At 58.6% G+C, this 26,836-nt stretch overlaps 1 protein-coding gene across 3 annotated transcripts in view; it reads right to left on the reverse strand.

Moving 5' to 3' along the window:
* The window catches only part of VIPR2 (vasoactive intestinal peptide receptor 2), a 54,170-nt gene that overhangs the window by 14,250 nt on the left and 13,084 nt on the right, over window positions 1-26,836 (reverse strand). For all 3 annotated transcript variants that reach the window (XM_059172423.1, XM_059172422.1, XM_059172424.1), the window contains exons 3-4: window positions 17,550-17,657; window positions 14,405-14,502 (exon numbers count right to left, since the gene is read on the reverse strand). In XM_059172423.1, the coding sequence (XP_059028406.1) occupies window positions 14,405-14,502; window positions 17,550-17,657 (206 nt within the window). The remainder of the gene's footprint in view (window positions 1-14,404; window positions 14,503-17,549; window positions 17,658-26,836) is intronic.

A 26,836-nucleotide genomic window follows, 5' to 3' on the forward strand; every position in this document is an offset into this window, starting at 1 on the left:
CCCTGCTCGGCACATGTACCGGGCATTTCCTGGGAACCAGCGAGCGAGGTGCCTTGGGAACAGGGAGAGTGAGAGAAGGCTCCCACCCACGAGGAGTTGCAGGCACATTTTCACTCCTGGACGACTACCCCAGGACACAGCACGTGAACTGGAAATTGAGAGAGGTATGAATTAAGACGTTTTTTCTGTGTCCATGTAAAAAAAAACAAAACAAGAATATCCACATTTTAATCTGTATTACTTTGCTTAAAGTGGTTTAGGTTTCACATTTCTCATGTGCTCAGTCATTTAGAAGGTTTGGTCTGGTTATTTGCAAATTGCCTTTGTTAAGGGCTTCTCGCCCGAGCACACTCTGGGACAAGCTCGAGGCCTCAGAGGCGCGCAGCTCCGGGGAAGTCTCACCAGAACAGAACGCAGGACAGCCCCAGGGCTGAGCAACCCAGAGCCAAGGCTAACGGCCGCAGGGTGACGCGCTGTGTGAACAGGCGGGACGCTTCTCCCAGCCAACTTCTAAGAGAACGGGCGGATCACAAGGACACGGTCTGGGGCTCTGCTCGAGGACAGGGACGAACAACTTCTGGGGTTTCTGTGTACAGCCGACCCATGTCGCTGCCGGTGGGGACAGAACTGAAGAGTAAGAATTCATGTTTAGAACATGGGCCCTAGAACTGTGTGGAAATGTCCATCTTTGATGCAACTTTAAATCGATTTTCATTAGGGGGCGCCTGGGTGGCTCAGGGGGTGAAGTCTCTGCCTTCGGCTCAGGTCACAATCCCGGGGTCCTGGGATCGAGCCCTGCATCAGGCTCCCCGATCAGGGGAGAGTCTGCTTCCCCCTCTGTCCCTGCCTGCCGCTCTGCCTACTTGTGCTCTCTCTCTAGCTCTCTAATAAATAAATGAAATCTTTAAAAAATAAATTCATGGATGCCTGCGTGGCTCAGTTGGTGGAGCGACTGCCTTCGGCTCAGGTCACGATGCCGGACTTCCAGGATCGAGTCCCGCATCGGGCTCCCAGCCCCACGAGGAGTCGGCTTCTCCCGCTGACCTTCTCCTCACTCATGCTCTCTCTCAAATAAATAGATAAATTCATTTTCATTAGAAGTGGCTTCTAGAACTGCACGGAGGGTCTACACGGGGCGTCTGGGTCGAGGCTCCAGGGTCTTCCCAGCCTCGGATTCCCAGTCCAGCTTCCTGCCTTGGTTCCCCCACCTGCGGAGACGTGTGCTCTGGTCCACGTGGGGTCACGCTGCTGTGCTGTGTACTGGTGGTTCTCCCGGTGTGACCCCAGAGCGGCAGTGACATCATCCCTCAGGAACGTGTCCAAAAGCAAACGCCCAGAGGCCATCAACCCCTGCCTGCCCCGAACCAGACCCTGCGGTGATTCCGATGTGGTTCCTTTCCGAACCTCGGGTCTACACCACAGGCAGGGTTAAAATGTACACGTGACCCTTTTGGCGCTTGCTTAAAACCCTCTGCAGGGCCCCTCTGTTGGTGGGCAGAGCCGTGGGCCACACCGAGGTGGCTGGAGACCCCTCCTCGTGCTTGAGGCCCCTCTAACCAGACGGCGGCCTCCACCTGCGCCTTCACTGCTGCCTGGAGGCCGCCAGCGCTGCGTCTCCGCGGTCCCGCCCTTCCCCTGCCCAGCACGCAGCACTCTACTCAGGGGCCCCTCCTCAAGGAGCTGCCCTCCCAGCCTCTGTCCTGCCCTGGCCAGGTCACACGGCGGTGGCTGGAGCCCCGTGAGCGCAGGCACCCGTCCTGCCCGCTTCGCCCACCCCCAGCGGGCTGCTGGGAACCAGAGATCGCGGAAGTTAACGGTCTCAGCTCTCCCCCCAATGTCGTCAGATCTTCAGACCGAGGTGAACCCGGAGGTTAGGGTGACGACCTCTGCCCGGCAGGAAGGAGAGCTGAGGCTCACGGGCAGTGTGTACGGGGCACGTGGGTGCTCAGCGGGTTGGGGTCACATCCACGTGCCGGATGGATCTGGGTTTGCAGCCCTGGGCTGCGTCACGGCTCTGTCCTTGGCCCATACGACGGGAAAGGCAGCAGCGACCCCACTCCCTTTTTGGTAAGGACTCTCGCTTCAGCTCCTCCCAGAAGCTGACGGCACAGGGCCCTGCCCTCCGGGGCTTCCCCAAGGCTTCTCACAGGAGCGTCGGGGGCAACGTCAGGGCGTGGAGAAGTCACTGAATACAGCAGGCAGCTGGGTGGGGAGGACCCAGCGTGGGGACCCCAGGGCCGAGGACGAGGCCGGCTTCTCCTTGCCTGGCGGACACAGACTTCCTCCAGAACAAGGTTCTGTCCCTCGGGGGCTCTTACCTGCCTCTTGCCCCTCTTCCCAATTTTCCTAAGACCACAGAGGGTTCAGGCCCGCCCACCTACGACTGTGCCCTCCGCAGGCCTCCATTCACAGGGCACCGGCAGGAACCGGAGGGGGCCTCTGCTTCTGTGTGGGGCGAAGTGGTGTTGCTCCAGAAGAACAGCTGCTAGATTATTAAGTCCCCGCCATCCCCAGACAAGGGTGAGACCTGAAAGCCCAGTCAGCTCGTGGATCTGGCCACTGCAGGCCGATCGAGAGGGTTCTTTTCTCCGCTGATGGATGTTGTGGGTTTCCTCTCTCAGCCGCAAGCACGATGCAGGACAGAGGAGCCCAGCCTGGCGTGGGGCGCGAGCCGGGGCTCAGGGGACCTCGTGAGGGCCGCGACCATGTCTGAGGTGGCTGTGCCAGGAAGCTGAGGGAGCTGAGGAGGCAGGGCCTGGGCTGCCACCCCGGGAGGGCCAGGTGGTCGGGGACAAGGGGGCGGCTCCGTTTAAAGAGATCTCAGGGGAAGGGGGCCTGGATGTTAGATGCGTCAGGAACCTGGGATTTCATTTTCCATCACCAGAAAACATTCGCTTTGTGTATCATATGATATCTTTAATGTGGTCTTCCTTCCCCCGTGGACAGTCCCTACGATGCACGGCCTCGGCAGGGCCAGGGGGAAAATCTGGAAGGGGCAGCCTGGCTGCTGGAGGCATTCGCTCCCAGGCAATGCTGGCGTGATGCTTCCTTGCACAGAAACGGCTGTCAGTACCACTCGGGTCCTGAGAGCCACAGCACATGTGACCGATGGCCAAGTTCCACACCCTGGAGCAGGAGGACCACCCTGAGTCCCTTGCAGATACACGGCCATGTGTTGTGATCACACGTCGAGGTTGATTTCCTTGGAAAGTCTCTCACCACCATCACCACAAATCAGGAAGACAAAGAAGTCCAGGAAACTTCCCCTTCTCAACACTTCAGTACTTGTGAGGAGCCAGCGAGGGTGAGGGGCAGGCAGTGGGGACCCTCCGCCCTGAGTCACTTCGGGCTGGGCCAGCAAACTCCCGCCTAGCTTCTGCTCGGCAGCCCTGCCTGGGAGGGGGCGACGTCCAAGACGGCGGCCAGGCTGGTCCTTCCCTGCCAGCCTGTGCTGGGGACCTGCCTCCTGAGCCGCCCAGCAAGTGTGTGGACAAAGTGATGCCCTCTTCTCACTGTCTACGAGTGCAGGTCTGTGCAGGTGTTGCCAGCAGACAGAGCTCCTCTCACGAACGCGGAGGGCCCAGCCAGTGTCGCCCAAACAGTGGGTCATAACTAGGGTGACGACGGACTACGGTTGGCTCAGGCCTGGCTTGCATCTGGCGTCTGGAGCTCTCATTACTAGCTCCTCCTTTCTCCCTCAAGAGGCCAGGTTTGGCGGACATACAATACAGTCACCCTATTACAAGCCGTTCGTAGGGTTTGCAACCAATTCAGTGGGCAGCGACCCACATTTGAAGGAGAGTAGCCTGGAGAATGCGGTTCTGTGAGATGTTCGTGCTGCCCTGCCTGTGTGCTGGGTTTCCAGCTGTGCACTTTGCCCGAAGGCGCCGAGAGACTGCTGGCCAGACCAGAGACCTCTGACTCACGCCAGCACAGTCTCAGAAGCTTTCTGGTAAAAGCTGCGCCGCCTGTCACCTCTCCCCTCAGCGAACTTGACACAGGAGCTCCGCGGCGCTCTCTCCTGAACCCACGATGCCTTCATCACACACCCCGCTGGGAAAACAATGGTCTCCCAGACCCCTCGCAGAACAGTTTGCCTGCGCATCAGCAAGCACCTTTGCATCAGGGGCAGAGAAAACACCACGGACACGCAGACCCTTCTTCTTAGGACGGGTCCCCCTTGAACTGGAAGGCACAGTTCCCGTCCTCAGGGCGCATGAAGTCCTGTCGGGTGAACAGCACCCAGACACAGCTGGGAAACGATGCGGGAGAGCTGGCCTACGCGTCTCACTCCGAGTTCAGACTGAAGAGCCGAGCTGGGGCAGGAACACGTGGGTGGTGGAGCTGCCGGAGGAGAGCTCGGCGGGGAGGAGAAGCCTGGGGCTCCAGGGGGGGGTGGTGGGGGCGGCCAGCCAGGTGGAGCAGGGGCGTCGGGGGACAAGACCACCACTAGTGACACTGGCTCTGTTCCTTCCCGACTCCAGGGCTCACGAAGTCCGACCCCCTCGTGGAGCGGCCAGCAAGGCTTAAGGGCTGTGCTTGCTTCACGCAGCAGGACACGCTGGAGTGTGATGGCCAGTCCAGGGGACGTCACCTGGGGGCGTGGTTTCTGGGGCTGCGGCAGGATTTCAGGAGCCTGGGGACTAGCAGCCCTCTGTCAGATGACAAGGACGTGCCTGTTCTTGCCATAAAAAGTGGAAACCTGAGGCTTTCTTTGTTTTACTAATTTGTTTATGACTTATTTATTTGTTCGCGGGGGAGGGGCAGAGGGAGAGGGAGAGAATCCCGGGCAGACTCCCACTGACTTGAAGTCATGACCCCAAGATCACAACCTGAGCCAAAACTAAGGGTCAGGGGCCTAACCTCGGTGCCCCAAGGCTTTCTTTGAAACAAACGTGTTAGAGATCACTAGAAACCACCCCCGATTTATGGGGAATGAGGTCCCAGGATCCATTTATTCCCCTAGTGCGCGGCAAGACATCAAAGTCCCACTCCCAAGACGTGCACCCCGTCTCGAGGTTCAGGGCAGAGCTCACAACCACCTGTTGTAAAACGTCGCAAGCGGAGGTTTTCCTCTTGATATTTCCTGGGCAAGTGTCTTCTGAGCCCCACGTTGTCCACTAAAGCCGTTCTGCTCAGGCGACTGTGGCGATACTCAAAACCTTGGTGGAGGGCTCCCCACTTAATAAAATGTGACACGAAATTCATTCAGTTCTCCCAAGAACCTTGGGACAGAAGCAAGTCCCCGTTAACAGATGAGGGACATGAACTCCAGGAGGGGAGAAGCATGTTTAAGGATATGGGCCCTGAAGCTGCCGGCCGGAAACCCACGGTGCCATCCCCCACGAGGGCCACGGTTACTCTTTTGTTTTGATTTTATTCTTTAAGAGGAATTAGTGCTGCCTGTAAGGGGTGTGGAAGTTGCCACTTCATGCTGACAACGAACGAATCAAATTGAAAAACCAACCACCTTTCTTGGATCAGCAAGAGGGGAAGGACACAGGACCTGCGGCTGCCCCACAGCGGGGGACCGGGCGCCGTCACGGGAGTCCCTGCTTGCCGGGGCAGAGTCATGAGACTGACGACTACTTCCACGGCGGCCATCGAGGCGGCCCGGCACGGGCGAGCGCGGCAAGTGGGTAGGGAGAGAGAACAGGGCCCAGACAGAGAGCCATGGCGTTTGACAAAGGGGCAGAAGCAATCCAGTCACATGCCGCCAGGACCCGTGGCAACGTGCGCCCACCAGGACTGGAGGTTCAGAGCTCACAGTGGCACCGGAATGAATGCGGAATAGGTCAGAGGTCCTCCCGAGAAACACGAACCTAGGAAACTGCTGTTGGACGTCCGAGGGGAGAAGGAGACCACCCTGGCTGCGGCAGCAGAGACACGGTCCGAGAAGGGAGTAGCTAATACGCAGACGCATTAAATAACGCATATGATCGTGACTCCCACTCCGCGATGGAGCTGCGGCTGCAGAGACACGGTCCGAGAAGGGAGTAGCTAATATGCAGACGCATTAAAGCCCGACTCCCACTCCGCGATCAGCCATGCTGGAGAGCAGGAAGACGTGCACAGGCTGGGGACACCCCAATGAAGGACGGGCGCACAAAACACACGAAGAACTCTCAAAACCCAACCGGAAAAAGAGAACCCCTTTAAAAAAAACACCCATTTTGGAAAAACTAGAGCCCCCACCAGAGAACACGTACAGATGCTCAGTAAGTCACGGAGACACACTCCCCATGAAGCACGGAGCGTGGTGCCTGGGGACCTGGGCTTGTGCTCCTGGGATCAACACCGCACACAGGACAGCAGGTGCCCCCGGCTCGGGCCTACATTCCACGTCTGCTTCTCCCGGCCAGAAATGGTAACAACCGTGCTGCGTCCCTTGGCCTGTCGGGGATTAAATGAGACTGTCCACACAGGGCTTCCTAAATGCCCTTAGTAAGTGATTTATGTTACTTGGTCTGATTTTATAATGCAAACCGTTGTTACAACGAAAAAGATCTTAAAGTTTATTAATCCAACGATCCACGTCCTCCTTATCGAAGTGAGGAAACACTTGTCAAGCCTGTCCATGGGCTGCATTCACAGAAAAGGTCAGAACCGGCTGGAGAAGGGGCTTCTCTTTCCCGTCCAGTCCAGACGGGCCCTGCAGGGGAAAGGCAGGGCCCGCAGCCAGAGCCTCCCCGTGGCTGCTTCTGAGCAGTAAATCAGGGCCTTTTCTAGGTGTGGATGTGCTTGCAGAGTCACGAGGAAACAGGCACGGGTCCTGCCTGTAGCCGTCAGAGATATCTGGGCATCTGGGACACGTGTTGCCTCCACGTGGGAGCTGGGCTCCATGGGTCAGCGCGCACCACGGAGAGCTCAGTGCTAATGATCTAGGAGCTGAGGCGTGCGTATGCGCATGTGTGTGCATGGGTGTACACGTGCATGTGTGTGACTGTGCGTGTGCACATGCCCGTGTGTGTGTGCATACACACCTGTGGCCAGTGCCCCACGCCCTCCTCTCCTCTGGGAGGGCATCCTGGAAGATGCCCCGTGGAGGGGAGGTTGACGTCCGAGACTGTCCCAGACTCCTGCTCTGAATAAACGTTGCTTTCCCAGAGCACCTCGGCTTTGCTCTTTCTCTCAGGGCCCGCGGGGATAACGGTGACCTGACTTCGCCGCTTCTCCCTGCGCGGCTACAGGGCGACATCTGAAGGGGAGGCTCACGTCACTCAGCTCGCCGGGCCGCCCCTTCGTTTGAGTCTCTACGCGGAGCGTTCCTTCGTTGGTGTGGAGGGCTCAGAGGAGAGAAATGACTTTCTTTTAAAATCCAAATACGACATTTCTGAGGTAAAGAGCCGTAGATACGGAGCATTTAATTCCCCTGACACCCAAGTGTCATTGTTAGAAATGTCAGAGTGAGCTCAGCTGACGCCGTCTCCAAGATCAGGCCATCTATTGTATTCTTCAGAAACACATCCCGCACAGCAGAAAGACTGAGGAATGTTCCAGACTGGAAGCCGCTCACGCATCACGACGAGCTGGTTCCAGGACCCAGCCAGCACTGGGGCCCAGACGGCAGACGGGTAGCAGCAAAAACGGCACGTTTCCCAAGCGGGGTTACAGTGCTGAGGTTAGAGATTACGCTCACTTCCATCACGTTTCAGGAGCCACGGGGAGCCCGCGCAGCCGGCGGTTGGTTGGTTGGCTGGTGCCCACACAGCTCGGCGGTTCACGGCCAGCACCGCAGCCGTGGCGAGACTCTGCCTGGAGAACGGGGGACGTGTGTGGGGCCCCCGCACCCTCTGTGCACGAACGGCACCACACGGACGCAGTGGGACAGTTGGGTTTCCTCACCTCCCAACAAAGCCCCGACTTAAAAGGCAAATGTAACTGAGAAATGATCTGACAAACCTGGCATACTTTTAAGAGGTTTTTCTTTTTGGACTAAAATTAGATTTTATTTGAGTACAAAAGTAACATATTCTTATTTCTGAGAAAGTCATAAATATAACAAAGAGACTTTTAAAGGGAGAACAGAGCTCTTACGAGGACCTCCTGGACCCGAGGAGCTTCTGTCCTTCGTCAGCGGCTCTCATGGCTCTCAGGCCACGTCCAGCTGCAGACCCCGCAAAGCACACCGAGGTGACCATCCGTCAGCAGGGAGCTCCGTCGAACCTCCTCTTCCTCTTGCTAGGCCTCTGACAGAGCTCGCTCGTACCCAGTGGAGCAAATCCCGTCGACCCTCCCCTTTGTTCCATTATTTCAGTCAGTCCTAAGACGCGAACATCGAACGGAGAAACAGTCGGACTACTCGTTGAAGAGCTGGTTGTTCCCCGACTGCCGGGGACCCTCTGTCCTGCTCCCGCCTGTGGCATGGCCAGGGCAGCTGGCATCCCGGCCCTGCAGACTGCCGGCCACCTCGCCTATCTGTCCCGGCAAGGCTGCTCACGGACAAGCCCAAGGGAAGCAGGGGGCCAGGAGGTCAGACCCTTCTCGAGAGCACTGTTCCGGGTCGAGACCCGTCTGGTGTCATTCGACCCGCTGCCGGGGGCCCCAGCCAGCCACCCGAGTCTGCCCGACACACCCAGGTCCGTGGATACAGCCAGTCCTCGCAGGACGGAGGCCTTGTGCTCCCCGGAGCAGGGCCCTGGGCTCGTGGCAGAGTCTTCCGTCTCCTGGGAGACTACACGGTCTCTCTCCCTGTGACAGTCTGTCTTTATATTTCTTAACTTCTCATCCACATTCTTTTTTGGCCTTGGAAAGACGCATTCTTTATTCAGCAAGTATCACACATCGTTGTCTCCGGTTCAGTTAAAAGTAGCGTGAAAATAGCCCATAATGGTGCCTGTCTTCTGAACCCGCCCCTGCTCACGGTCGGATTTCTGCCCAGACCCGAGTCAGCCGTTCCCATGAGCTCGGGCCCTGTCCCTGTGGCTGCAGCTCCGGGTCCCGCCGCTGCTTCCGGTGTTCTGACCCAGGCTTCCTGACGGTGTTGCCCGCTCTGGGCCCTCGCTGGATCTCCGAGCCCAGTGTCTCCGGCGCCCGCCTGGCGGCCTGGCTCCCAGGGTCCCCTGAGCCATCCGCCAGTGCGGGACTCACGCGCCCCTGAAAGCCACAGTGGGAAGCTCGCTCCTGCCGTGCGACGGGAAGCAGAGCAGACGCAGCCGCCAGAGCTGGGTCAGAAGCTGGATTAAACGGGGACCTGTAAGGGGAGCCAGCACGGGCCAGAGGGGCCCAGATCTCCGGTTAGTTGGCGTAGCTAGTTAGTCAGGTTAGTTGGTCAGGTTAGCTGGCACGCCATACCCAGGGCTCTCCTCCTGGCCCCGCGTCTCCCAGGCAGCTACTCAGCACATCCCTGGGCGACAGGCCCCCGCGCCGCCCCCTCCCCCACACCGCCAGGCAGTGGGGTAGCAGCACACGCCCTTGTGAGGGCTGAGCGAAACGGTGCGGCCAGACACCCAGCCCTGGGGTCTCTGTTGTCAGAGTGGGGAGCCCCGGGAGGCCACACCAGTGGTTAGGCAGCAAGAGTTACTGGTGTGTCTGGAAGCTGAGAGGAGAGAGCAAAAATATTTTTAGAAATATGGCATAATATGGAAGAAATGTATCCGCTTGATGCATGGGGAGGCTGACGTGCCAGACAGCTCTGTCGGCTAAATTTAGCTGAAGCGCTCTTTCTTGAAGAACCGTGTTAGCAAATATACAATATAGGAGACACGTGGAGGGTTCTGTCTTGCGTGTCTGTGGCACACAGGACGCCAGGGTGTCATCGGGGGCTGTCCCTTGAAAGGGCAGACATGCGCTGGAGGGGAGAGTCATGCATGCTGACCAGCACAGAGCCGAGGGGGCAGGGGCTGCTCTGGGTCCTTCTGTGTTCGTCTGGAAGACTCCTGGTACTCAGGAGAGAGGAGGAACCTCCGACGCCACGGACACTTGTGGTTGCTGAATTTCTAGGTGTTTCCATGTTTCACCAGCTCTCAGCATCCCTGGAGACGGGATGGGGAACTGAGGCAGGGAGCCTGGCCTGAGGGAGTGTCCTGGGCTGGGGCCTCAGGACTGCCCAGGACACGCAGGAGAAAGGCCAAGAGACTGCCGTGGTTGGGGAGCCCCAGGGCAGAGGGCCGGGCCCGCAGGGACGGACGACCAGGCCGGTAGCTCCAGGAGGAGGACCCTCGCTGGCAGTCCCCCCTGAGGCGGAGAGCAGGACCCTAGGACCGCTTCTTCGGCCCAGGAGACCCCCAGCTCCTGTGAGCAGGGATCCTGCAGACCCCCAGGACGGGGGAGGCTTGGGAAAGGACAGAGGGCCGCTCCTGGCGTGACCTCTGTGGGCCCCCGGGGGGCTCCTCAAATCCCCTTACTGGGAGGAAGCACTTTGTGCAAAGATTCGAAAATCAAAGGCCTGAGAGGAAATTGCTCCTGAAGGTGGTTTTGGGGGGAAAGGGTCAGAGGCAAGGAAGCCTGGACCCGGAACCAGGACCTCGTGACAGAGAGAGGCTGAGCCAAGCCTGGCGGGCTTCACGGTCTCACCACGGCTCGTGATGCGAGGCCAGCCAAGCCCCCTGGGACTCGCGGGCTGCCTTGCTGCGGGGTGAGAAGCAGCTTCTGCAGGGGTTCTCGCAACCCTCTGAGCGGCCCCGGGGCTTCGGATCCCTTCACGGGCCTCCCCTGACTTCATTTTATCTTTCGATTCCCTCACCACATGGAGCCAAGCCTGTGGCTTTTGTGGAGGCTAATTTTTTTCTTGAATTTAATTAATTCAGAAACCAGCGAAGTTTGTACGCACAACACCCAGAGCACAGTCTGGCTGTGTGACAGCAGGAAATCCAATTAAAATCATAAAACCGGGAGGCTGGTGCGCTGCTGATGAGATGAGGAATGACATCGGAAGCAGAGTGTGCCGGGCTCACGGCCAGGGCCGCCCTCCCCTTGGCCGCCCGAGGAGACCCAGCTGGTGCCCCAGCCCCGCCGGGCCCCGGCATGACCGCCACGCCGCGTGGTTCTCGTCTTCCGCAGGATTCCTTAAACAAGCAAGTATTCAGAGCGTGCGAACGGCGGAAGCCGCTGTCAGGAAGGAACGTTACTCACTTTGGTTTTGTGCCATCATTGTCTTCGCGTCCCCATGTGAAAATATTTTGACTTTCTCAGCCATTAGTAGGGAATATGCATTCATGATATTTGTAGAATCTCTGAAATGTTTAACCAAGAGGAAAAATGGCTCCTCAGACTGGACGGAAATGCAGGAGAAGCAGCGACACCGCGCTTCACGCAGGCGCGGCCCGGCCGCAGGCCTCTGGGGGCGGGAAGCGTCGTCCGCCGGTTTTCCTGGGAAGGCCTCCGACGGCAGAGCCTGGCAGGTCACGTGTGCCCATGTGGCCTTGGACGCCAGCTCTCAGCCCTGCCCACGATCACGCTGGGCTCGTGATAACGGGACAGACTCACAGCACCGGGGTTCCCAAGAAACGACCGAATGAGGACGGGCCCACCCTCAAACCGGGACCCACCGGCCTGAAGAAGTGCTGCCTGGAGGACTGGGATGTTCTGCGTCCACCCGCCAGGGGTCCGGGGCACCGGCAGAGAGGAATGAGGGTTGTGTCAGAGCAACCCCGACTCCTGGCCAGAGGGCCAAGGCCGTCCCTGTCACCGGGGCCTGTCCTCTTGCCCCTGAAATGGTCTGACCACGCCCATTAGGGTCACCTGGGAGCGGGTGTCACGGGCAGCTGTCCCGAAGCCGCTCCTGGTCACTGTGAGGACGGGCAATCCCCATTCCTGGTCATAACGCAGGGACGGCAGGACAGGGCCTGTGAACTCGTCCTGCTCCAGAACCGTCCTGAGGCTGGGGGTCGACTCTGTACCTGTTCAAGACCTAGTCTCAGAATGCCGCCAGGATGGTCTCCTGGTTTGGTCCCGTGGAACAGCTGAAAGCAGTTTGGGACGAGTCTAGAACCTGACATCCCCAGGCGTCTTCCTGTGAAAACGTGCTGGGAATCCCGATTTGATGTGAACAGGTCACGGACTTCAGGCCACACCCGGCGTCTGCCGGCCCCAGCGCTGCCTGCCCCACAGGTGACCCGCGAGCTGACGTCCCACTGGGGCTTCTTGCAGAATCCCGTCAGGACGAGAGGAAGGACGTGGACTCTCACTCTGCCGTGTAGGATGCCGTGACCGGTGTGCCACGCCCGACGTGGGGCGATTCCCCCACCAGGAGGCTGCGGCTCGGAGCTGGAGGCTATGGTCGGAGCCGGTGAGAAGGCAGAGGAGCCGAGAGGGCGCGTTGCGGCCTTCGATGCTGAGCATGTGTCCTTGGAGCGATCCTGGGAGCTGCTCTGCGTCTAGGCCTCCCTGGTCACAAGCCCGGCCGAGGGTGTGAACCACCCCTTGTGTCCTCACATCCGGCCCACGGTTCCCCGGACAGCAGGGACACGCAGGCCCCATGGTGGCTGCCTGCTGGCCGGAGAGCAAAGGTGCCGACAAAGGCTTCACCGGAGGCTCAGCGGGTAGATCTGACCCAGACGCGTCTGGGATCGCACGACAGAAACCGAGCCAGGCCCTGACCACGTCGGGTCACAATCGAAGCTCAGCGTTTCCGTCTGAAAGGCGGGTGGTCATGCAGACGGAAGACCGGGGGTGGGGGTCGTGAGCGATGTTAGAAAAACTGTAGACTCTCAGCTCTAAGGGAGTAATAAGGTCCGTGTCTCACCCCCACAAAACCAAAATAAATAAATATGTGGGGTGACGGGTGATTGTTTGACCGAGAGATCACTTCACAGTGCGCTCATGTACACGCACCGAAGCACCGGGCTGTCACACGTGCCGTGGGGGCCGGTCTGCTCTGGGCCAGCGCCGAGCGCAGGAGCTGTGACGGAGGGAGTCCAGCAAACTGGTTGGTGTCCTGACGCCTGTAAGGCTTAGGGAGACCGTCGCTTCTGAGCGCGCGACAGCATCGTGTCCAAGGAGACGACGTACGTACTTAGTTAAAAACTACTTTATTGTTAGAAAATGCTAATTACCCTCCGAGCTTGCAGCGAAGGCTACTCAGTGGTCACAGGTCACTGGAACAAGGATCCCAGGAAAACATCAGAACTACTGCCAGAACGAGCGCCACGTGACACAGAGAGACGAAGTGAGCAAGTATCTCTGGAAACATGCCCCACAGACAAGGCGGCGCTGCTCCTGCGGAAACACAGCATTGAGGGACGCCTGTTCCGTAAGTGCGTCTGCGTCCGCGCGTCCGTCCTGCCTCAATGGGGAAAGGGCACCCGTGATGACACGGGTAAGCGACGCGGCCCACAGCACGCGCTCGGCCACACCAACGACGCCAGCATCGTTCCCACGGACCGCGGGCCCTGTGTCAGGAAACTTAACCTTCGCTTAGTGAGACACTGGCTGAAGCGCGAGGTTCCTCCTTCTTCAAGTTTACAGATTTGTTTGTAAAGGAATTGGCTGCAAACCGTGAATCTTAGTGAGGAGAGCAAAGACAGTCCCACTGTACAAGAGGGGCACGAAAGGTGTGTTACTCCCCCAAGAAGTGGACCTGACCGTGACCCAGTAGCAGTCTCCACGGAGGGGAGGCGGGTGCAGGGCTGGAGGCAAGGGGGAGCAAGGTGCGGGAGTAGCTGGCTGTTCCCTGAGGCTCTTCCAAGGGCCTCCAGCACCTTCCCACCCAGTGGGGCTGCAGGGGACGGGGAACGAGACACCAGGCCTTCACGTTGATAGGGCGTTCGCCTGTCGCTAACGCGGCGTTGGGGTCACGTGAAGGAAGGCGGCCCGAGGGGAGGACGGTGACCTGGTTTCCTGGTGGCAGACCCAGTAAAACCACAATCCCACAGCGTCGCTGGCTGAACGAGCTGGAAAGAAGGCCACGCCAGACCAGCCCTGGGGCTCAGCGGAGCTGAGCAGGCTCCAGTCGACACATCATTTGAACAGTCGCGTTCCCAGAGAAAGGGATTCCCCTGCGCACACCTCTGGGGCCTTCTGTGACACTCCGGCCATCAGCACACCCTGGGCACGGCCAGCCGGGAACGGCTGCAAGCTCCAGAGCCGGGCGCTTCTCCTGCTGCTGGCTCGCGGCTAGAAACCCCACTGCACGGCTTCTGGAGAGCCCGCTTTGTGGCAGAGTCCTAAACAGACCAAAGAAACGCATCGGCAGAATGGCGCTCATTAACGCTCCTCTCAGGCCCGCAGAGCCACTTAGCCTCCCTGGAGGCCAGCGACAGAGTCAGGCTCTCCTGCCTCCGAAACGACAGAACCCCAGACCGAAGCCAGGTGCCAGGCCCAGGACTGAAACAGGAACGCGGCCCACACTGGCCACGAGGAAGCAGCTCTTTGGAGGCGTTTGTGTCCGGCAGCTCAAGGACACCGTTCCGTGGTCGCTTCCGGAAAAGGGTCTGGGAAGCACGGGACCTGCACGGGCCCTTACCTTGCTGTCGTCCTCGGCGTCACTGTAGCCGCACGCGTCCACGAAGTCGGGAAACATCTCTGACCAGCCGTGACTCGTGCAGTTTTTGCTTATGTTTCCTGGAAGACAGAGTGCGGGCGTCAGGCCTGCAGGTCCCCAACAGCTGGCCTGAGGGGTGACGGCGGGCACGGCCCCATATGCTTCCTCTCTCTGGCAGCGAGGAGCTCAGCCTCAGCCTGTTCAGCCACTTCACGGCGTGCGCCTTCAGCCCTGCCACCCCCGGGCTCCCCACCCACGGAAGTGGAGTTTGGAGGGGCCTCAGTGGCTCGCAGGTGAGCTTCTGGTCACGGGGCCCAGCGAGGTGGCTGTAACGGCTGGTTTCTGATTATTTAGGAGTGCAAGGAAAGGTGACAGACTCATATTCTGCCCAGAAAGAGCGTGATCACCAAACCGCAGCCGTTCCAGAGTCGGCCATTCCCCTGCACCCTGCCCCGGCCAGCTCCCTCGTTCGGCCGCCCGGGACGTGACCCCACAGGCAGCGCTGTCCCTGATGTAGACCCGCAAACCGCTTGAAATGAAGGCAGTGCTTGTCTCCTGGCACCACTTTCTTTTGGTCTTAATTAACGGAAACACGTCTGTTAAACTCAGGAATGCCACGTTCCCTCTAAAAGAAGGTGTCAGACACCGGGTGTCTCAGTAGGTTGAGCCTCGGACTGTTTCCGCTCAGGCCATGACCTCCGGGCCCTGGGACAGAGCCGGGTGTCGGGCTCCGCGCTCAGCGTGGAGTCTGCCGCAGACGCTCTCTAATAAATAAATAAATAAATAAATAAATAAATAAATAAATAAATAAAATTTAAAGGAAGATGTGGTGCTGAGTGACCTGAGGGCCGGACCCTTGGTGACGGCGGGAGCTCGCGGGGCAGGCAGTGGGACGCTCAGGCCTGGGAAGGTGCTTCCCACCCTTGGCGCTGGGAGTTCAGCGGCCGACCAGCCACCAACTTCCTCCCTGACTCATGGCCCCCGGGGCTCTCCGAAGAGCAGAGCCCGACTCCGGTCGTCTCTGCCTGTCTTGGGCCAGCGCCGTGAAGCAGACTCGGCGGGCATCACGCTTCCCATTTTATAGATGACACTGAGGTTCAGTAACACACCCAATGTTCTGTAATGACTGAGTGGTGGAGTAGGTTTACTCACTCAAAACCCCGGGGTGGCCTGTGTGATCAGTCAGACAGAATCTAGAGCCAAGCACACTCACGCTGAGGTGATAATATGCGTGGGGTCGGACTCCGACGTCCGGCTCATCGCGGGGCTTGCGTGCGTCCTTGCAGCACAGGTGGGCGTGTGCTCCGGCCCCTTCTGTCCCCGACGCGGGGCACACCCACCCTCTCTGCCCCCACAGCACCGCGAGGTCTCGGCCCTTCAGAACAAGTCCTGCTCCTCTCCGAGCCTGTCCCCTGCCCCTTCACTCCGCAGCTCACTTCCGCCCCTTTTAGAGACTCGTTCTGGTGCTGCACTGGGTCCTCGCTGGATGTCGAGACTTTTATCTCTGCCGAATTTCGTTTCTGGGGCCTCAGTCCACTGTCACCTGATGCCTGTCTGCTCGGACCCAGCCCTGCTCAGCCCCCGGCTCTGCATCACGCCCACGTTCCTCCAAGTGATTGCATGAATGCTCCAAGCCTTCCACGTGGGCCGTGACTTGTCAACAGCCTGTGTGAGCACCTCCGGCGTCACATCTCTGTGACGGGCTGAACGACAGACTGTCCAGCTGTGACTTAGGGAAACGCCTGCAAATCTCTGGTGGGAGAGATGCCCCCATGAGAGCAAGGCCGCGTCCTCCTCCGGCTTGGACAAGAAAAGAGCATCAAGCGTTTAACCCAAGACAGCCTGGGATTCTCGTTCCCCAAAGCAGAGGATGCCCAGGGGTTCCACACACAGACAGGCTCTGAGCGGCCCCGGGCACTGGGCGCCCCGACGGCTCCTGTCTCGCAGAGGCTGGGCGCTCACACCAACGCCCCAGGAGCCAGAGCTCTTGTGTTTGTCAGCGTGAACCCCTGGCTGCCCGCCGAAGCAGCCAGAGCCATCTGATGAGGGAAGGCCTGGGTCTATGCTAGTTCGCTTGGGATTTCTGGGAGAACATTCTAGCTCAAACCATTTGGTAGAAACATTATTGACGCACAGGATATTTTCTAAACTTCAGCTTCTCCGAGGTGATTTAGTGATTCTGAGCTGAAGATGACTGTGACTGAGCACGACTTCCGTCCTCTCTTCCTGTGCCACTGACTGACTCACCAAGGAAAGGTCCCCCCTTGCCAGTCACAGAGATGAAAGAAAGCCTTTTTCTTTCGAACCTCCTTATTCTCATGCCAGTCTGTGCCCCGGCATTCTGCTTAAGGTGCTTCAACAATTCTGGTTCTCAGTGTCTTTACCCTGTAATGTTTGCTCGAGATGAAAACAGTTCTCTAGAGAACGCCAAATATCAGGACTTTCTAATTTCCAGATGTATCTTCTCTTGCCCATTTTTCCAGACAGATTTTCTCATATTATAAAAATCTGGATCGTGTAAAACAAAAAGCACAGTGCAACAGAACCCCCTTCTTGGGGACAAGCTGAGAGGCTGCACCGCTGTGCAGAAAGCTGGCCTAGGACAGGCGGCAACCCCTCGTGGCCAGCCCCCTCGGACCCGGAAACAGAGACCGTGGGACCTGAGGAGTCAGTTGCGATGAATATGATGTCCCCTGTGGACAAGGAGCCGTCTGGGCTCCAGGAGAGGCTGGCCGCCGTCCCTGAGTGCCCTGAGCATCAGGGCTCCTTAGAACCTGTGGGGAAGGCTCCCTGAGAGCTCCGGGCAGCCACACATGGAGGAAAGCATGGAACCACATGCGTGTTCTCGGTGCGCAAAGCCCACTGGCCCTCATGGGCATTGCCACCTCCCCCCATTTTGGTGCCCAGGCCCCGTCTGTCCTGTATGGGGCTCATGGGTCCACGCTTGCCTGAGACCTGCTCTCGCCCGAGCTTCTCCGTTCCCCTGCTCCTAAAACCAGTTCAGCCCACGAGGCACAGCTGTCCCGACTCCCTTCGTAAAGGAGACCGGCAAGCTGCTTCCTGGAGCCTCAACGGGGAAGCCAACCGCAGCCTCTGCGCAGGCTTCCACAATGCGGACAGACGGTACCTGGTTTGCTGTAAAAGTTGCTGAACACTTTGGGACAGGGCACGGTGACGGTCTCGCCGATGTCCGCGGGGCGCCAGCAGGTAATGTTGTCCCAGACACCAGTGCAGGCTGGAGGGAGAGACAGAGAGAGAGAAGGACTAAGGCAGCACTAGGGAAGCAGAGGCATCGCTGCTCCTGGGGATGCCCAGGCCGTTGCAGCAAGTCGTGGGTTTTAAAGCTTTGCAAGGAGATAGCCCGTTACTCAGATAGTTGTCTGACAAATTGCTTGCTTGTGGAAGAAGCCTGCGCCAGCGCTACGATGGGGAGTACTCTTAGCTCTGCATTAATTGTGCTCAGGCTGGAGGAGTCGCCGGGTGTGTGGCAGAAGGTAACTGAGCGTCCCCAGGCGTCTTGCACGTGGCTGACTGCTCCGAGAATGGTCAGTTACTTTTCTCCAGCTGAGGCGTGTCCCCCAGTGTGACCACATGGGTCCTATGGGGGTTTGTGTGAGTCCTGAAGGCTTAGGGTCTCAGGATGAACGTACCTGTGTGCTTTTAGTGTGTCTGACTTCAAGGGTGATATGCAAATTTAAATATTTGAAAAGCTCACTTGATTTTAACAGTTAAGACGGCATCTGAGTGGTGAAGTCTTAAGTCACCCCCCTGCAGGTATCAGATAACCTAATTTGTGTAACTTTTGCAGATCTCTTACTGGGTCTCGGCGAACACCCGCCCTGTGCGAGGCCTGCAGACACACGCCTGTCGTCCCAGAGGAAACTTCTCGCAAACTAGCACAGAATCCACACCTGAACCCAGGGCTTTTTACCCCAAGTCCCAGGTGTTTCTACAATATCTTACGACACTTAAAGTGCTGTATTTCACGTAAACATCAGTGTTGCAGGAGCAACGTTCTAGCCTAGGAGGCAACAATGACCAGCGGCTCCACAAGCCGCTGGGTCCCGTGCGGCTGGTGTCCGGCGCCGGCGGGTCTCCACGGTCCTGCCCGGAGCCCGGGAGTGTTTACTCTAAGGACGCAGATACCTCCCATACAGTGGCTGCAAGTCAAGCTTTGACTTGACTTGAAAGTACTTTCTAAAGGTTTTAAAATAAAAGTGAAAATATATTTATTCTAAAAATTTAATTATATGCCAATGATTAAATGAGTGCATAAATTCATAGTGTGTTAACATTCTTACATATGTAAAGAAATACTGCTTTGGAAGAAATATGCAGAAGTCAGCAAGGACCATGGGTGACGAGTGACTTCAGATGTGCACCTCGCGGCAGAGACCAGGCCGAGACAGGCCCTTCAGTGACACCCCCGTGACACTGTCTGATGTCAGCGCAGGAGACACGTGGCAGCTGAGCCCGGCCAGGGCCAGAGCTCCCAGCAGAGAGCCCCTGGCGGACCGGTGAAGGTGTCCAGCTGTCCCAAGAAACACAAGCAGAGGCTGAGCCCCCACCGATGGGAAAGCAGCGTGTCTGAGCACTGGCCCCTGGTTATCGGGAGGGTCCAAGCATCCTCACCACAAAGACCACAATTTCTGCTTTAATAATGGAACCTTGAGGGACACACATTAGATCGACGGGCTCCTTTCCGTCAGTGTTCACGTCACAGCGGGATTTGATTCAAGCGCCGGGAGTCGGACGGGTCAGCCTTTCAGGTGCCGGCAAGCCTTCCCTTTGTGGGTTTACCGGGCCCCACGCTGCGGCTGTGCAGGACGTTACCTGGGAGTAACCAGCCTCCGGCCGGCAGCCCAGCAGGGAGAGCAGTAGGCCCAGCCCAGGGGCACGTGCGGGTGAGGGCCGGGGGCCGGTATGGAGGTGTTCACACACGTGGCCCGTCTGCAGGCAGGAGACAGCCGGTGGAGCCCAGAACTCCTCTCTTCCACGTCCCAATCCCACAAAATGACGTCAAGTTTGAAAGGGCAGCGCTCAGAGATGTCGGTCAGCTTGGAGCACAGAAAGCACACTCCTGTGCTGAGTAATGAGGGAGAGGCCGCCGGGCCTGTGGAGGGCGAGGAGGAAGAAGCAGGTGGCCTCCCTCCCACCAGGAGGGCTCTGGACACGGGACACCGAGCTCGGCGCGGGGAAGAATTTGGGAGCATCACGTCAAGTTTGCACTCTGAGCAGTGAGACCTGCATTCTTCCTGCCCTTGCCAGGTTCTTCTGGAGCCTGAGCTGATGTCACCCAACTGCAGCAGAGCCCATGGGAGGCCCCGGACCAGCCAGGCCAGCTCAGGCCAGAGGACGGAGCACCCAGGAGAGATGCTCTAAGAAGGAAATAGCACATTGCGAGGACTTTGCGTGTCCAGTTGTCTTGAGAGTTACTGGCTGTCCTGGTGCAAAGTGTGATGCTTAATTACTGATACACAGACAATGAAGGAGCAGGAGAATTAGCCACTTAGTGTTCCCGGAAAAGCCCAAAGTTATACCAAAAACGACGATTACGTGGTCAGCCGCGACCCTAATAATATAAGCCAACAACTGTGACATGACTGTGCTGGAGGGCAGGTTGGAGGGGGACAGAAGTGTGGCCGCAGGGGCCGAGCCTGGTGAGAAGCAGGATGAGCAGAGACGTTACAGTTGGGAGAAAAGGCTGGTGTAGACGCGGTGAGGCCCCGGGAGCCCTCAGGCTGCACGCGGCTTCTGCTCGTGTCGCACGCGGCCTCTGCTCGTGTCGCGTCCTGGCGGCCTCCGCACCTGCTCACACCAGCGGACTCCAAGAGCCGCCCAGAAGCCGGAGCAGCGTCTCCTGATTCTCCAGAACTCGAAGAAGAAGGTAATGTAAGGAGACTGCTTTAGCATAACGAAGGCACTTGTTTCCAGGAGCGGTATGATTAGAAGTGAGGAAACCCGTGTGCACCCAAAGTCAGGGACCGGACGGGACCTCGCGATCACTGCTGTCCTTGAGCGCCAGCCAGGACTCCGGGCTGACGCAGCAGGTAATGGAAGAAGAACCCAGCGGACCACGTCGGTATGAAGCTGAGAAAAATCCTACAACCGCACTTTCCGGCAGGGCAACCACTGGCTGCATAGGACCCTTTCAATTTAAGTCTAAATTAGTTCAAATCAAACACAGTAACAGACCGGCTCCCCAGCTGCAGCGGCCATGCGTGGTCGGCGGCGACGGCAGCACGGTTCCCTCCACACGCAGCCCCGATCGTCACGGGAAGTTCTCATGGACGCACTGACCCCGAGCTGCGTCGAGGCCCACCGACAACCGACTGACGAGCTGCTCTTGCGCATGATGAAGAAACGCAGAGCAAAGAGGACGCCCAGCACCCGTCGTAGCTGAACCGAGAGTGGAGGGTGAAGGGTCCAGAGACTTTCTCCATGCGGTGGTTTGTCCGCCGAACGAGTCCTCATAAACGCTCTAAGATACTTTATGAATAAATACAAGTGAGAACCTTCTGGTAAAAAATGTGTTTTTCACTTATCCCACAAATACTTTCTGTCTTTCAAAACCTACCAAGAAGATGGAGGAGAAACCCTCTTAATCAAATGATGGTTAGTAGCTTGGTGAATCGAAAAGCCAGAAAAAATGCCTTAAACATCTATTAATTTAAAACACAAAAGTGTGTGTGTGTTCCTTCAACTGGGAGCACCCAGCCAGAGGATTTTTCCCTCGAGTACGGACTTGTCTGCTGGGCCCCTCGGTGTCCCTCCCGTGCAGACGCCCCCGGAGCCTCATCGGGCCTTCCCACGTGGAGCGTCCAGGCTTGCAAAATCCTGCCCAGCTCGAGTTCCGGAGCTGACCCCAGGCGTCATTCTCACCTCAGCCCGACAGCAGCTCGGCGGGAACTCGCCTTTGCTAGTTATCTCGAAGCACACACGCCAGGGTTCTCAGACCAAGTGCCTTGCTGGGACTCCGCGCCTCGCGTGCTGTCCGAGCAGCTGCCGAGCAGAGGACTGAGGGGGCGTCGGAGGAGGCGACGGGCCGGCAGGGAGAGCCCTCCCTGGGAGCCTGGCCATGCCACCTGGAGGGGACCTGCCCATTTCAAGGGAAAGCAGGTCCGGTCGCCCAGAGTGAACAACACTCTAGACTAAGCTGCTCAGAAAACCCACGGAGCTTTCTTAAACCTCACAGCGTTGTCAGCGAGCCCATACACGATGCCGATGGATATGGCGCAGGACAGGCTGCTTTTGAAACGTGCTCCCGGAAGGTCCCAGAAGCACAAAGAACAAACTCTGAGACTTGAGACTTGAGGCTATCTTGTCCAAGGGGGGAGGAATCTGACGTAATTGAGAAACGAATCCCCTCAAACCCAGTTCTGTCTCCAAGTCGGAACTCCCACCGAGGAGGCCGCGTGCGTTGTTTCGAGTTTGGGATTTTGTTCTCATTTTCTCAAAGACATAAACACCCACTAATTCTCAGGCAAAGCACAACATGAACCTTATCCCTTTCAGGTTACACTTTCTGTAGGGAATGGATTCGTGAACACTCACAAACGTTCACCGGTCCGGAGCCACACATTCTCATCTCCGCTTGTCACTGCTCTCACCCTCGAGGGCCCATGTCCCCACCAGCCCTCCCAAGACCTGAGGGCACGTGCTCCCCACACTTCGGTCTTCCATGTTCGAGATACTGTGTTGAGAGTGCTGCACGGAGCCCAAGGCATGTGCCCGAGGCCAGGTTCCTCCTGAAGCCTCAAGTGGGACAGACACAGTCTCCCCTTCTGCGTGTGGACTCTCAGGGTTTGTAGCAAACGCTCTGCCTTAGGTTCCAGATGAGGCTGTGACCACGGCCAGACACATGATGCTGCCCTCTCTGTGCGAGGGTCCTGGGGTGCTGCGGGCACCTTCCTGCCCTGAGAGAAATCCAGTCCCTACAAATACCAGGTCAGAGGGACAGCTCAGGGAACCCGGGGGGGCTTGGCTCTGAGGGATGGACTTCGTGGTTCCCACATGTGTCAAGTGACAGAGCCGCCCACAAGGGCGCCTTTCTTCCTCCCAGCCCGCAAGTGAGGACCTCTCCGCCAGGCTTTGTGGGAGGTCAGTGCCTGTCCACAGGCAGCTCCCGCAGGACGACGGCGGCCAGGATCCCGAAGAAAGCCAGGCAGACAGCCGCGCAGGACGACGGCAGCCAGGATCCCGAAGAAAGCCAGGCAGACAGCCGCGCTAGAGGAACTCCCATTGCTTGGGTGTGAAGGGATGTCTGCCAGAGCCCGTGTACTGGCTTCCACGGGCCCCACGTGAAACTCAGATCCGCCACGTCCGTGCGAGTGAGGACGCCAGACACAGCTGGCTGCCGCGAGACAGACACCGCCGGGAGAAGAGATCCCCCGCGCCTGCCCTCCCCACCGCTGGCCGTCTCTGTCGTGCAGGCGGCCTGAACGAGGGGGCGGGAGCGGGTGGGTGGGAGGCGCTGGGAAGTAACTGCCATTTAGCAGCAGGAGGAGAACCTCCAACTGGGACCCGCTCGGCTCAGTGGCTCCCTCAGTCCCCCGTGAGAAGAAGCCGCTGGTCCAAGGACCTTCATCATAGACAACGAGACCGCATTTACTTCTCATTTCTTTTAACCCTTGCTCAAGAAAGACCAGCAAACCTCCCAGCCGGCTCTGCCCACGAGCCTGCGCCTGCCCTTCCTAACCCGCAGCTTCTCCCAGTTAGGAGGAGAACGCGGGTGGTCCCGTCAGCGGCGGACCAGGAAACGCTGAGAACCCAGACGCACTGACCCTGTGACAGGCACTTCACGTTCTCCCAAGGCTGCCATGGCACCGGGCCGCTTGGCACAGAACGGGGCTCCGGGACCCTCCCCTGACGGTCTCCAAGACCGTAGGAGCCGAGCCCAGCCGCGCCCGCAGATACGACCACTAAAGGAGAAGCAGGCGGTGTCACAATGTGGACGCTGATCGCGGTCGAGTGGAGGAAACACGGCGTCCTCCGGGCTGCGCACACCCTCGGCTCTGTGGGCTTGACAACTCGTTCACGTCCCAGAACGCCGAAGGCCACTGGGGCGCATCTCACAGAGGACGAGGCTGCCCGAGAGCCCGATTCCATGGCCTGCGTGTCTCCCCAAGCCCTGGCCTACACAGCCTCGAGGCGACTTACCTGCGGTGGCTGGGGTCCCCTGAAGGGCCGGCAGGAGGGCTCAGCCTCCGACCACGCTGGGGCTCCACAGGGGTGCCCGCTCCACAGGGGCTGCGCTCCGGGCTCAAGCCCATGGCAGGTGGGGGGTGGGCTCAGCGGCGCAGCCGTCCCTGTGGCCTGTGCTTTGGTTCGGGGTCTTTGGACGTCTCTGAATGGGGAGGAACAACAAGAAGTGTCCCTCTCTGTCTGTCGCTTTGCCATTTCAGTCCCTTCAGGTAAGTACCAGGGCTCGGCCAGGGAGAAAGGGAAGTGGAAGTTCGAGGACCCACAGGGTCGGGACGGATCAGTCCAAAAGACGGCGGGGTGCCGGGGTCGGGAAGAAAGTCACAGCTCCTCTGAAAACCTCTGCTCTGTGGATGGGAGGTTGTGCATCGAAGCTGCCAGATTGTCTCAGGTCGTGAGACCCTCGGAAACACGTCCCAAGCCTCCCAGATCTGCTGTCCCACTTGTCTTACTCCAGGGGGACTCACGCCAACCTGGCGGCCTGCAGCCCGTGGCGGAGGACAGGGTGGGCGGGGCCGGACTCAGCGGCTCGGGTGGGGGCTGCCCACACCGTCTCTGGGGCTCGGGAGGCTCAGAGCCGGCCTCCTCAAAGGCACGACTGGTCTTCCTGTGGGTGCTCCTGGCCATGACCTCCACTCCGCTTCTCTGGACAGTCGGACAGGAAGAGGCACTGCTCTGTCTCCAGTCACGGCCCCCATCCCCGTGCACCCCTGCTCTGCGGCGGCTCCAGGGCGGAGGGCAAGCACGAAGTCAGAGAGCGGGATGAGGTCTTGGCCGGTGCCCTGATGGGAACTGCTGACGGCTCAGTCATTTTTATTCCTTGAAGACAAGGGCCCCCGCTTGACACCCAGTGTTCCTGCAGCAGAAGGACGAACGGAAGAGGAGCAAGACAGGAGCGGCACAGAGCAGGTTCTCACACGCTGCGGGCCGCCAGAAGGCCTGGGCCGTGTGGACTGCATTCTCTGTCCCTCCCACTGAACTGAGAACCAGAGGGACCCTGACAGGCACAGCTCTACAACCACCCAGGGCTTGGCCATGAGTCCTCTGAGCTGCAAAGTTCTAATTTAATGGTCTTTTAAAAAATGAATTATCTTCTTTTTGGTCATCAAAGCCAATGATCTGTTTCCCCTTTCCAGCCCCCTCTGTGCCTGTTACCAAATGAAAGAACCAGAAGCTCAAGGTGACTCACCAACTGAGCTGGAAAAAACCCTTTTTACAAGAGCTTTGTCTGTGAACCCAGCTGTTTGTTTGCACCCGAAGCCCCAGGCAAGCTGACCCCTGCCCACCTCCGGCCCACTGGCCCCACAGGGCTGGCTGCAGGGCTGTGCTGCAGATGGCCTCCTGACAGGACAGCGGTTTGTCCTTGCTCACCAGGTGCTCACTGGCAGGGGAGCTCACAGGCAAGCTTCGAGGGTCCCAGATCCCGGGAGACGCTGTGACCAGAACTCTCCCCTCACTTAAGAGGCCAGACACAGGGAGCATCCAGGATTTGAGAGGCCGGATGCGGACCCTCTGATTCCCCCAGTGCTGGTCAGCACACCTGAAGTGACCCTCTGACATTGAGGCCTCAGGTTACTGTGGTCGGCTGGGCTACTTGTGATTTCTGCTCTTGGCCCGAAGGCTGCCTTTGGAGCTTTTGGGGAGCGGCCGCAGTTACAACAGGGGGTAACTTGACAACCGTCCCAACCCTCCCTTGCTGGGACTTTCTGCTCAGAGACCGGCCCCTAGGACTACCACTCATGGACACTCAGGCCTCGGTTTCCTGGTGGCCCTGGCAATTGCCACCAACAAGCCGCCCCACAGAAGCCAACCAGGCTGTCCAAGACGCCGCCGGCTGACGACGAGCAGGGTCCCACGTCCTCACCCTGTGACCATGATCCGGGAAACCCTCCGCTGGACCTGAAGCCTCCAAAACACACTCTCGCTTGTAAACTTTCCCGCCAGCCCCTCCCTCGGTTTGCTCGGTTTCGGGTCTCCTCTTCGGATATCTCTGCACACTCCCTGTCCGGGTGGCCTGTTACTCTAAGCCCCACGGACCCAGTTAATCTGAACACAAGCAGTGACGACCGAGTCCTACCAGACGAGGGATTCCTTCTTCCTGTCGTTCTAAGGATGAGCATTTACATCGTGTGCCCGTAAAATGCCCACCGGTGGGACACGGCGCGCAGCCTCCGTGGCTTCGCTGAGCTGGGCACAGTGCCGCCATTGGGAAGGACGACCCTGACAGCTGTGGGCAGAAGCAGAGCGGGAAGGAGCCTTTTGAGGGGAGACCCCCCAAAGCGATGATAGGTCAGAACTGACGTGCGTGCTTGTCTCAGAGACATCAGTGTGGGTCAGAGACAAGCCCATGCCAGAGGGAGCTGCGGGAGACGTCTGCAGACCAGCAGCCGGAACTGCATGGGGCGTCCTCGGGGCTGACGCCAGACAGGGCCGGCTCCCACGTAACTTCTCTTCCTTCCCGATGCAGCACAGCTTGTAGCTGAAAGGAGCCAGGCCCTCGCAGCAACCACAGAGACAAGTAGTCATTTCTTCCGCAAGTGCAGACTGCGCACCTGCTAGGCCCCACGTGGTTCCCCGCACCAAGAGGGCCATGACCGAGGGTTCCTCCCACTAGCAAGCGCCGCAGGGGACTAAGTGTGCCCGCAGAGACATCACTTGGGGCTGGCTCTTCCGCGTTCCTGACTTGCACACGGGCCACAGGACAGGTCAAGCCTTGGTCCCTGAGAGAAACCACTAGGGAGGCCTTGACCGCGGTCGGGGCCATGCCACTCTCTCAGGGCGTCTGCGGGGCCCCCGGCCGGGGCACACCGGGTCTGCGGAAGACGCTTAGGGTGTCCAAGGGGTATTTCACAGACAATGCCAGGGGACGCCCATATTCTGCCCAATTAGGGTGCTGCGAGCAGTTCTCCCCCCTCAGGAGCCGGGACGAGAACTACAGCTCAGGTCTGCACATGCCGTCAGCTGGGCCGTGGCCGCAGGACTGCCCTGTGAAGATGGATCCTTTGAAAGTCTGTGTCTGGGGCAAGAGAGCTGTGTTCTGGGGTTGGCAGCGCAGGTGGATTCCGTCAGAGGGAGTCCTACTCTGGGACTTGAGCTCACACCAAACCTACACTCCAAGTCCAGAATTAACCAAGGCTGTGAAATGAACAAAAGGATTTTTCAAAGAAGAGGTCCAGTTTGAACCTATATATTTAAAAAAAACATCGAGTCCAA

This window comes from Mustela lutreola, chromosome 4 (genome assembly GCF_030435805.1).
Source record: "Mustela lutreola isolate mMusLut2 chromosome 4, mMusLut2.pri, whole genome shotgun sequence".
Classification (NCBI taxonomy): Eukaryota; Metazoa; Chordata; class Mammalia; order Carnivora; family Mustelidae; genus Mustela; species Mustela lutreola.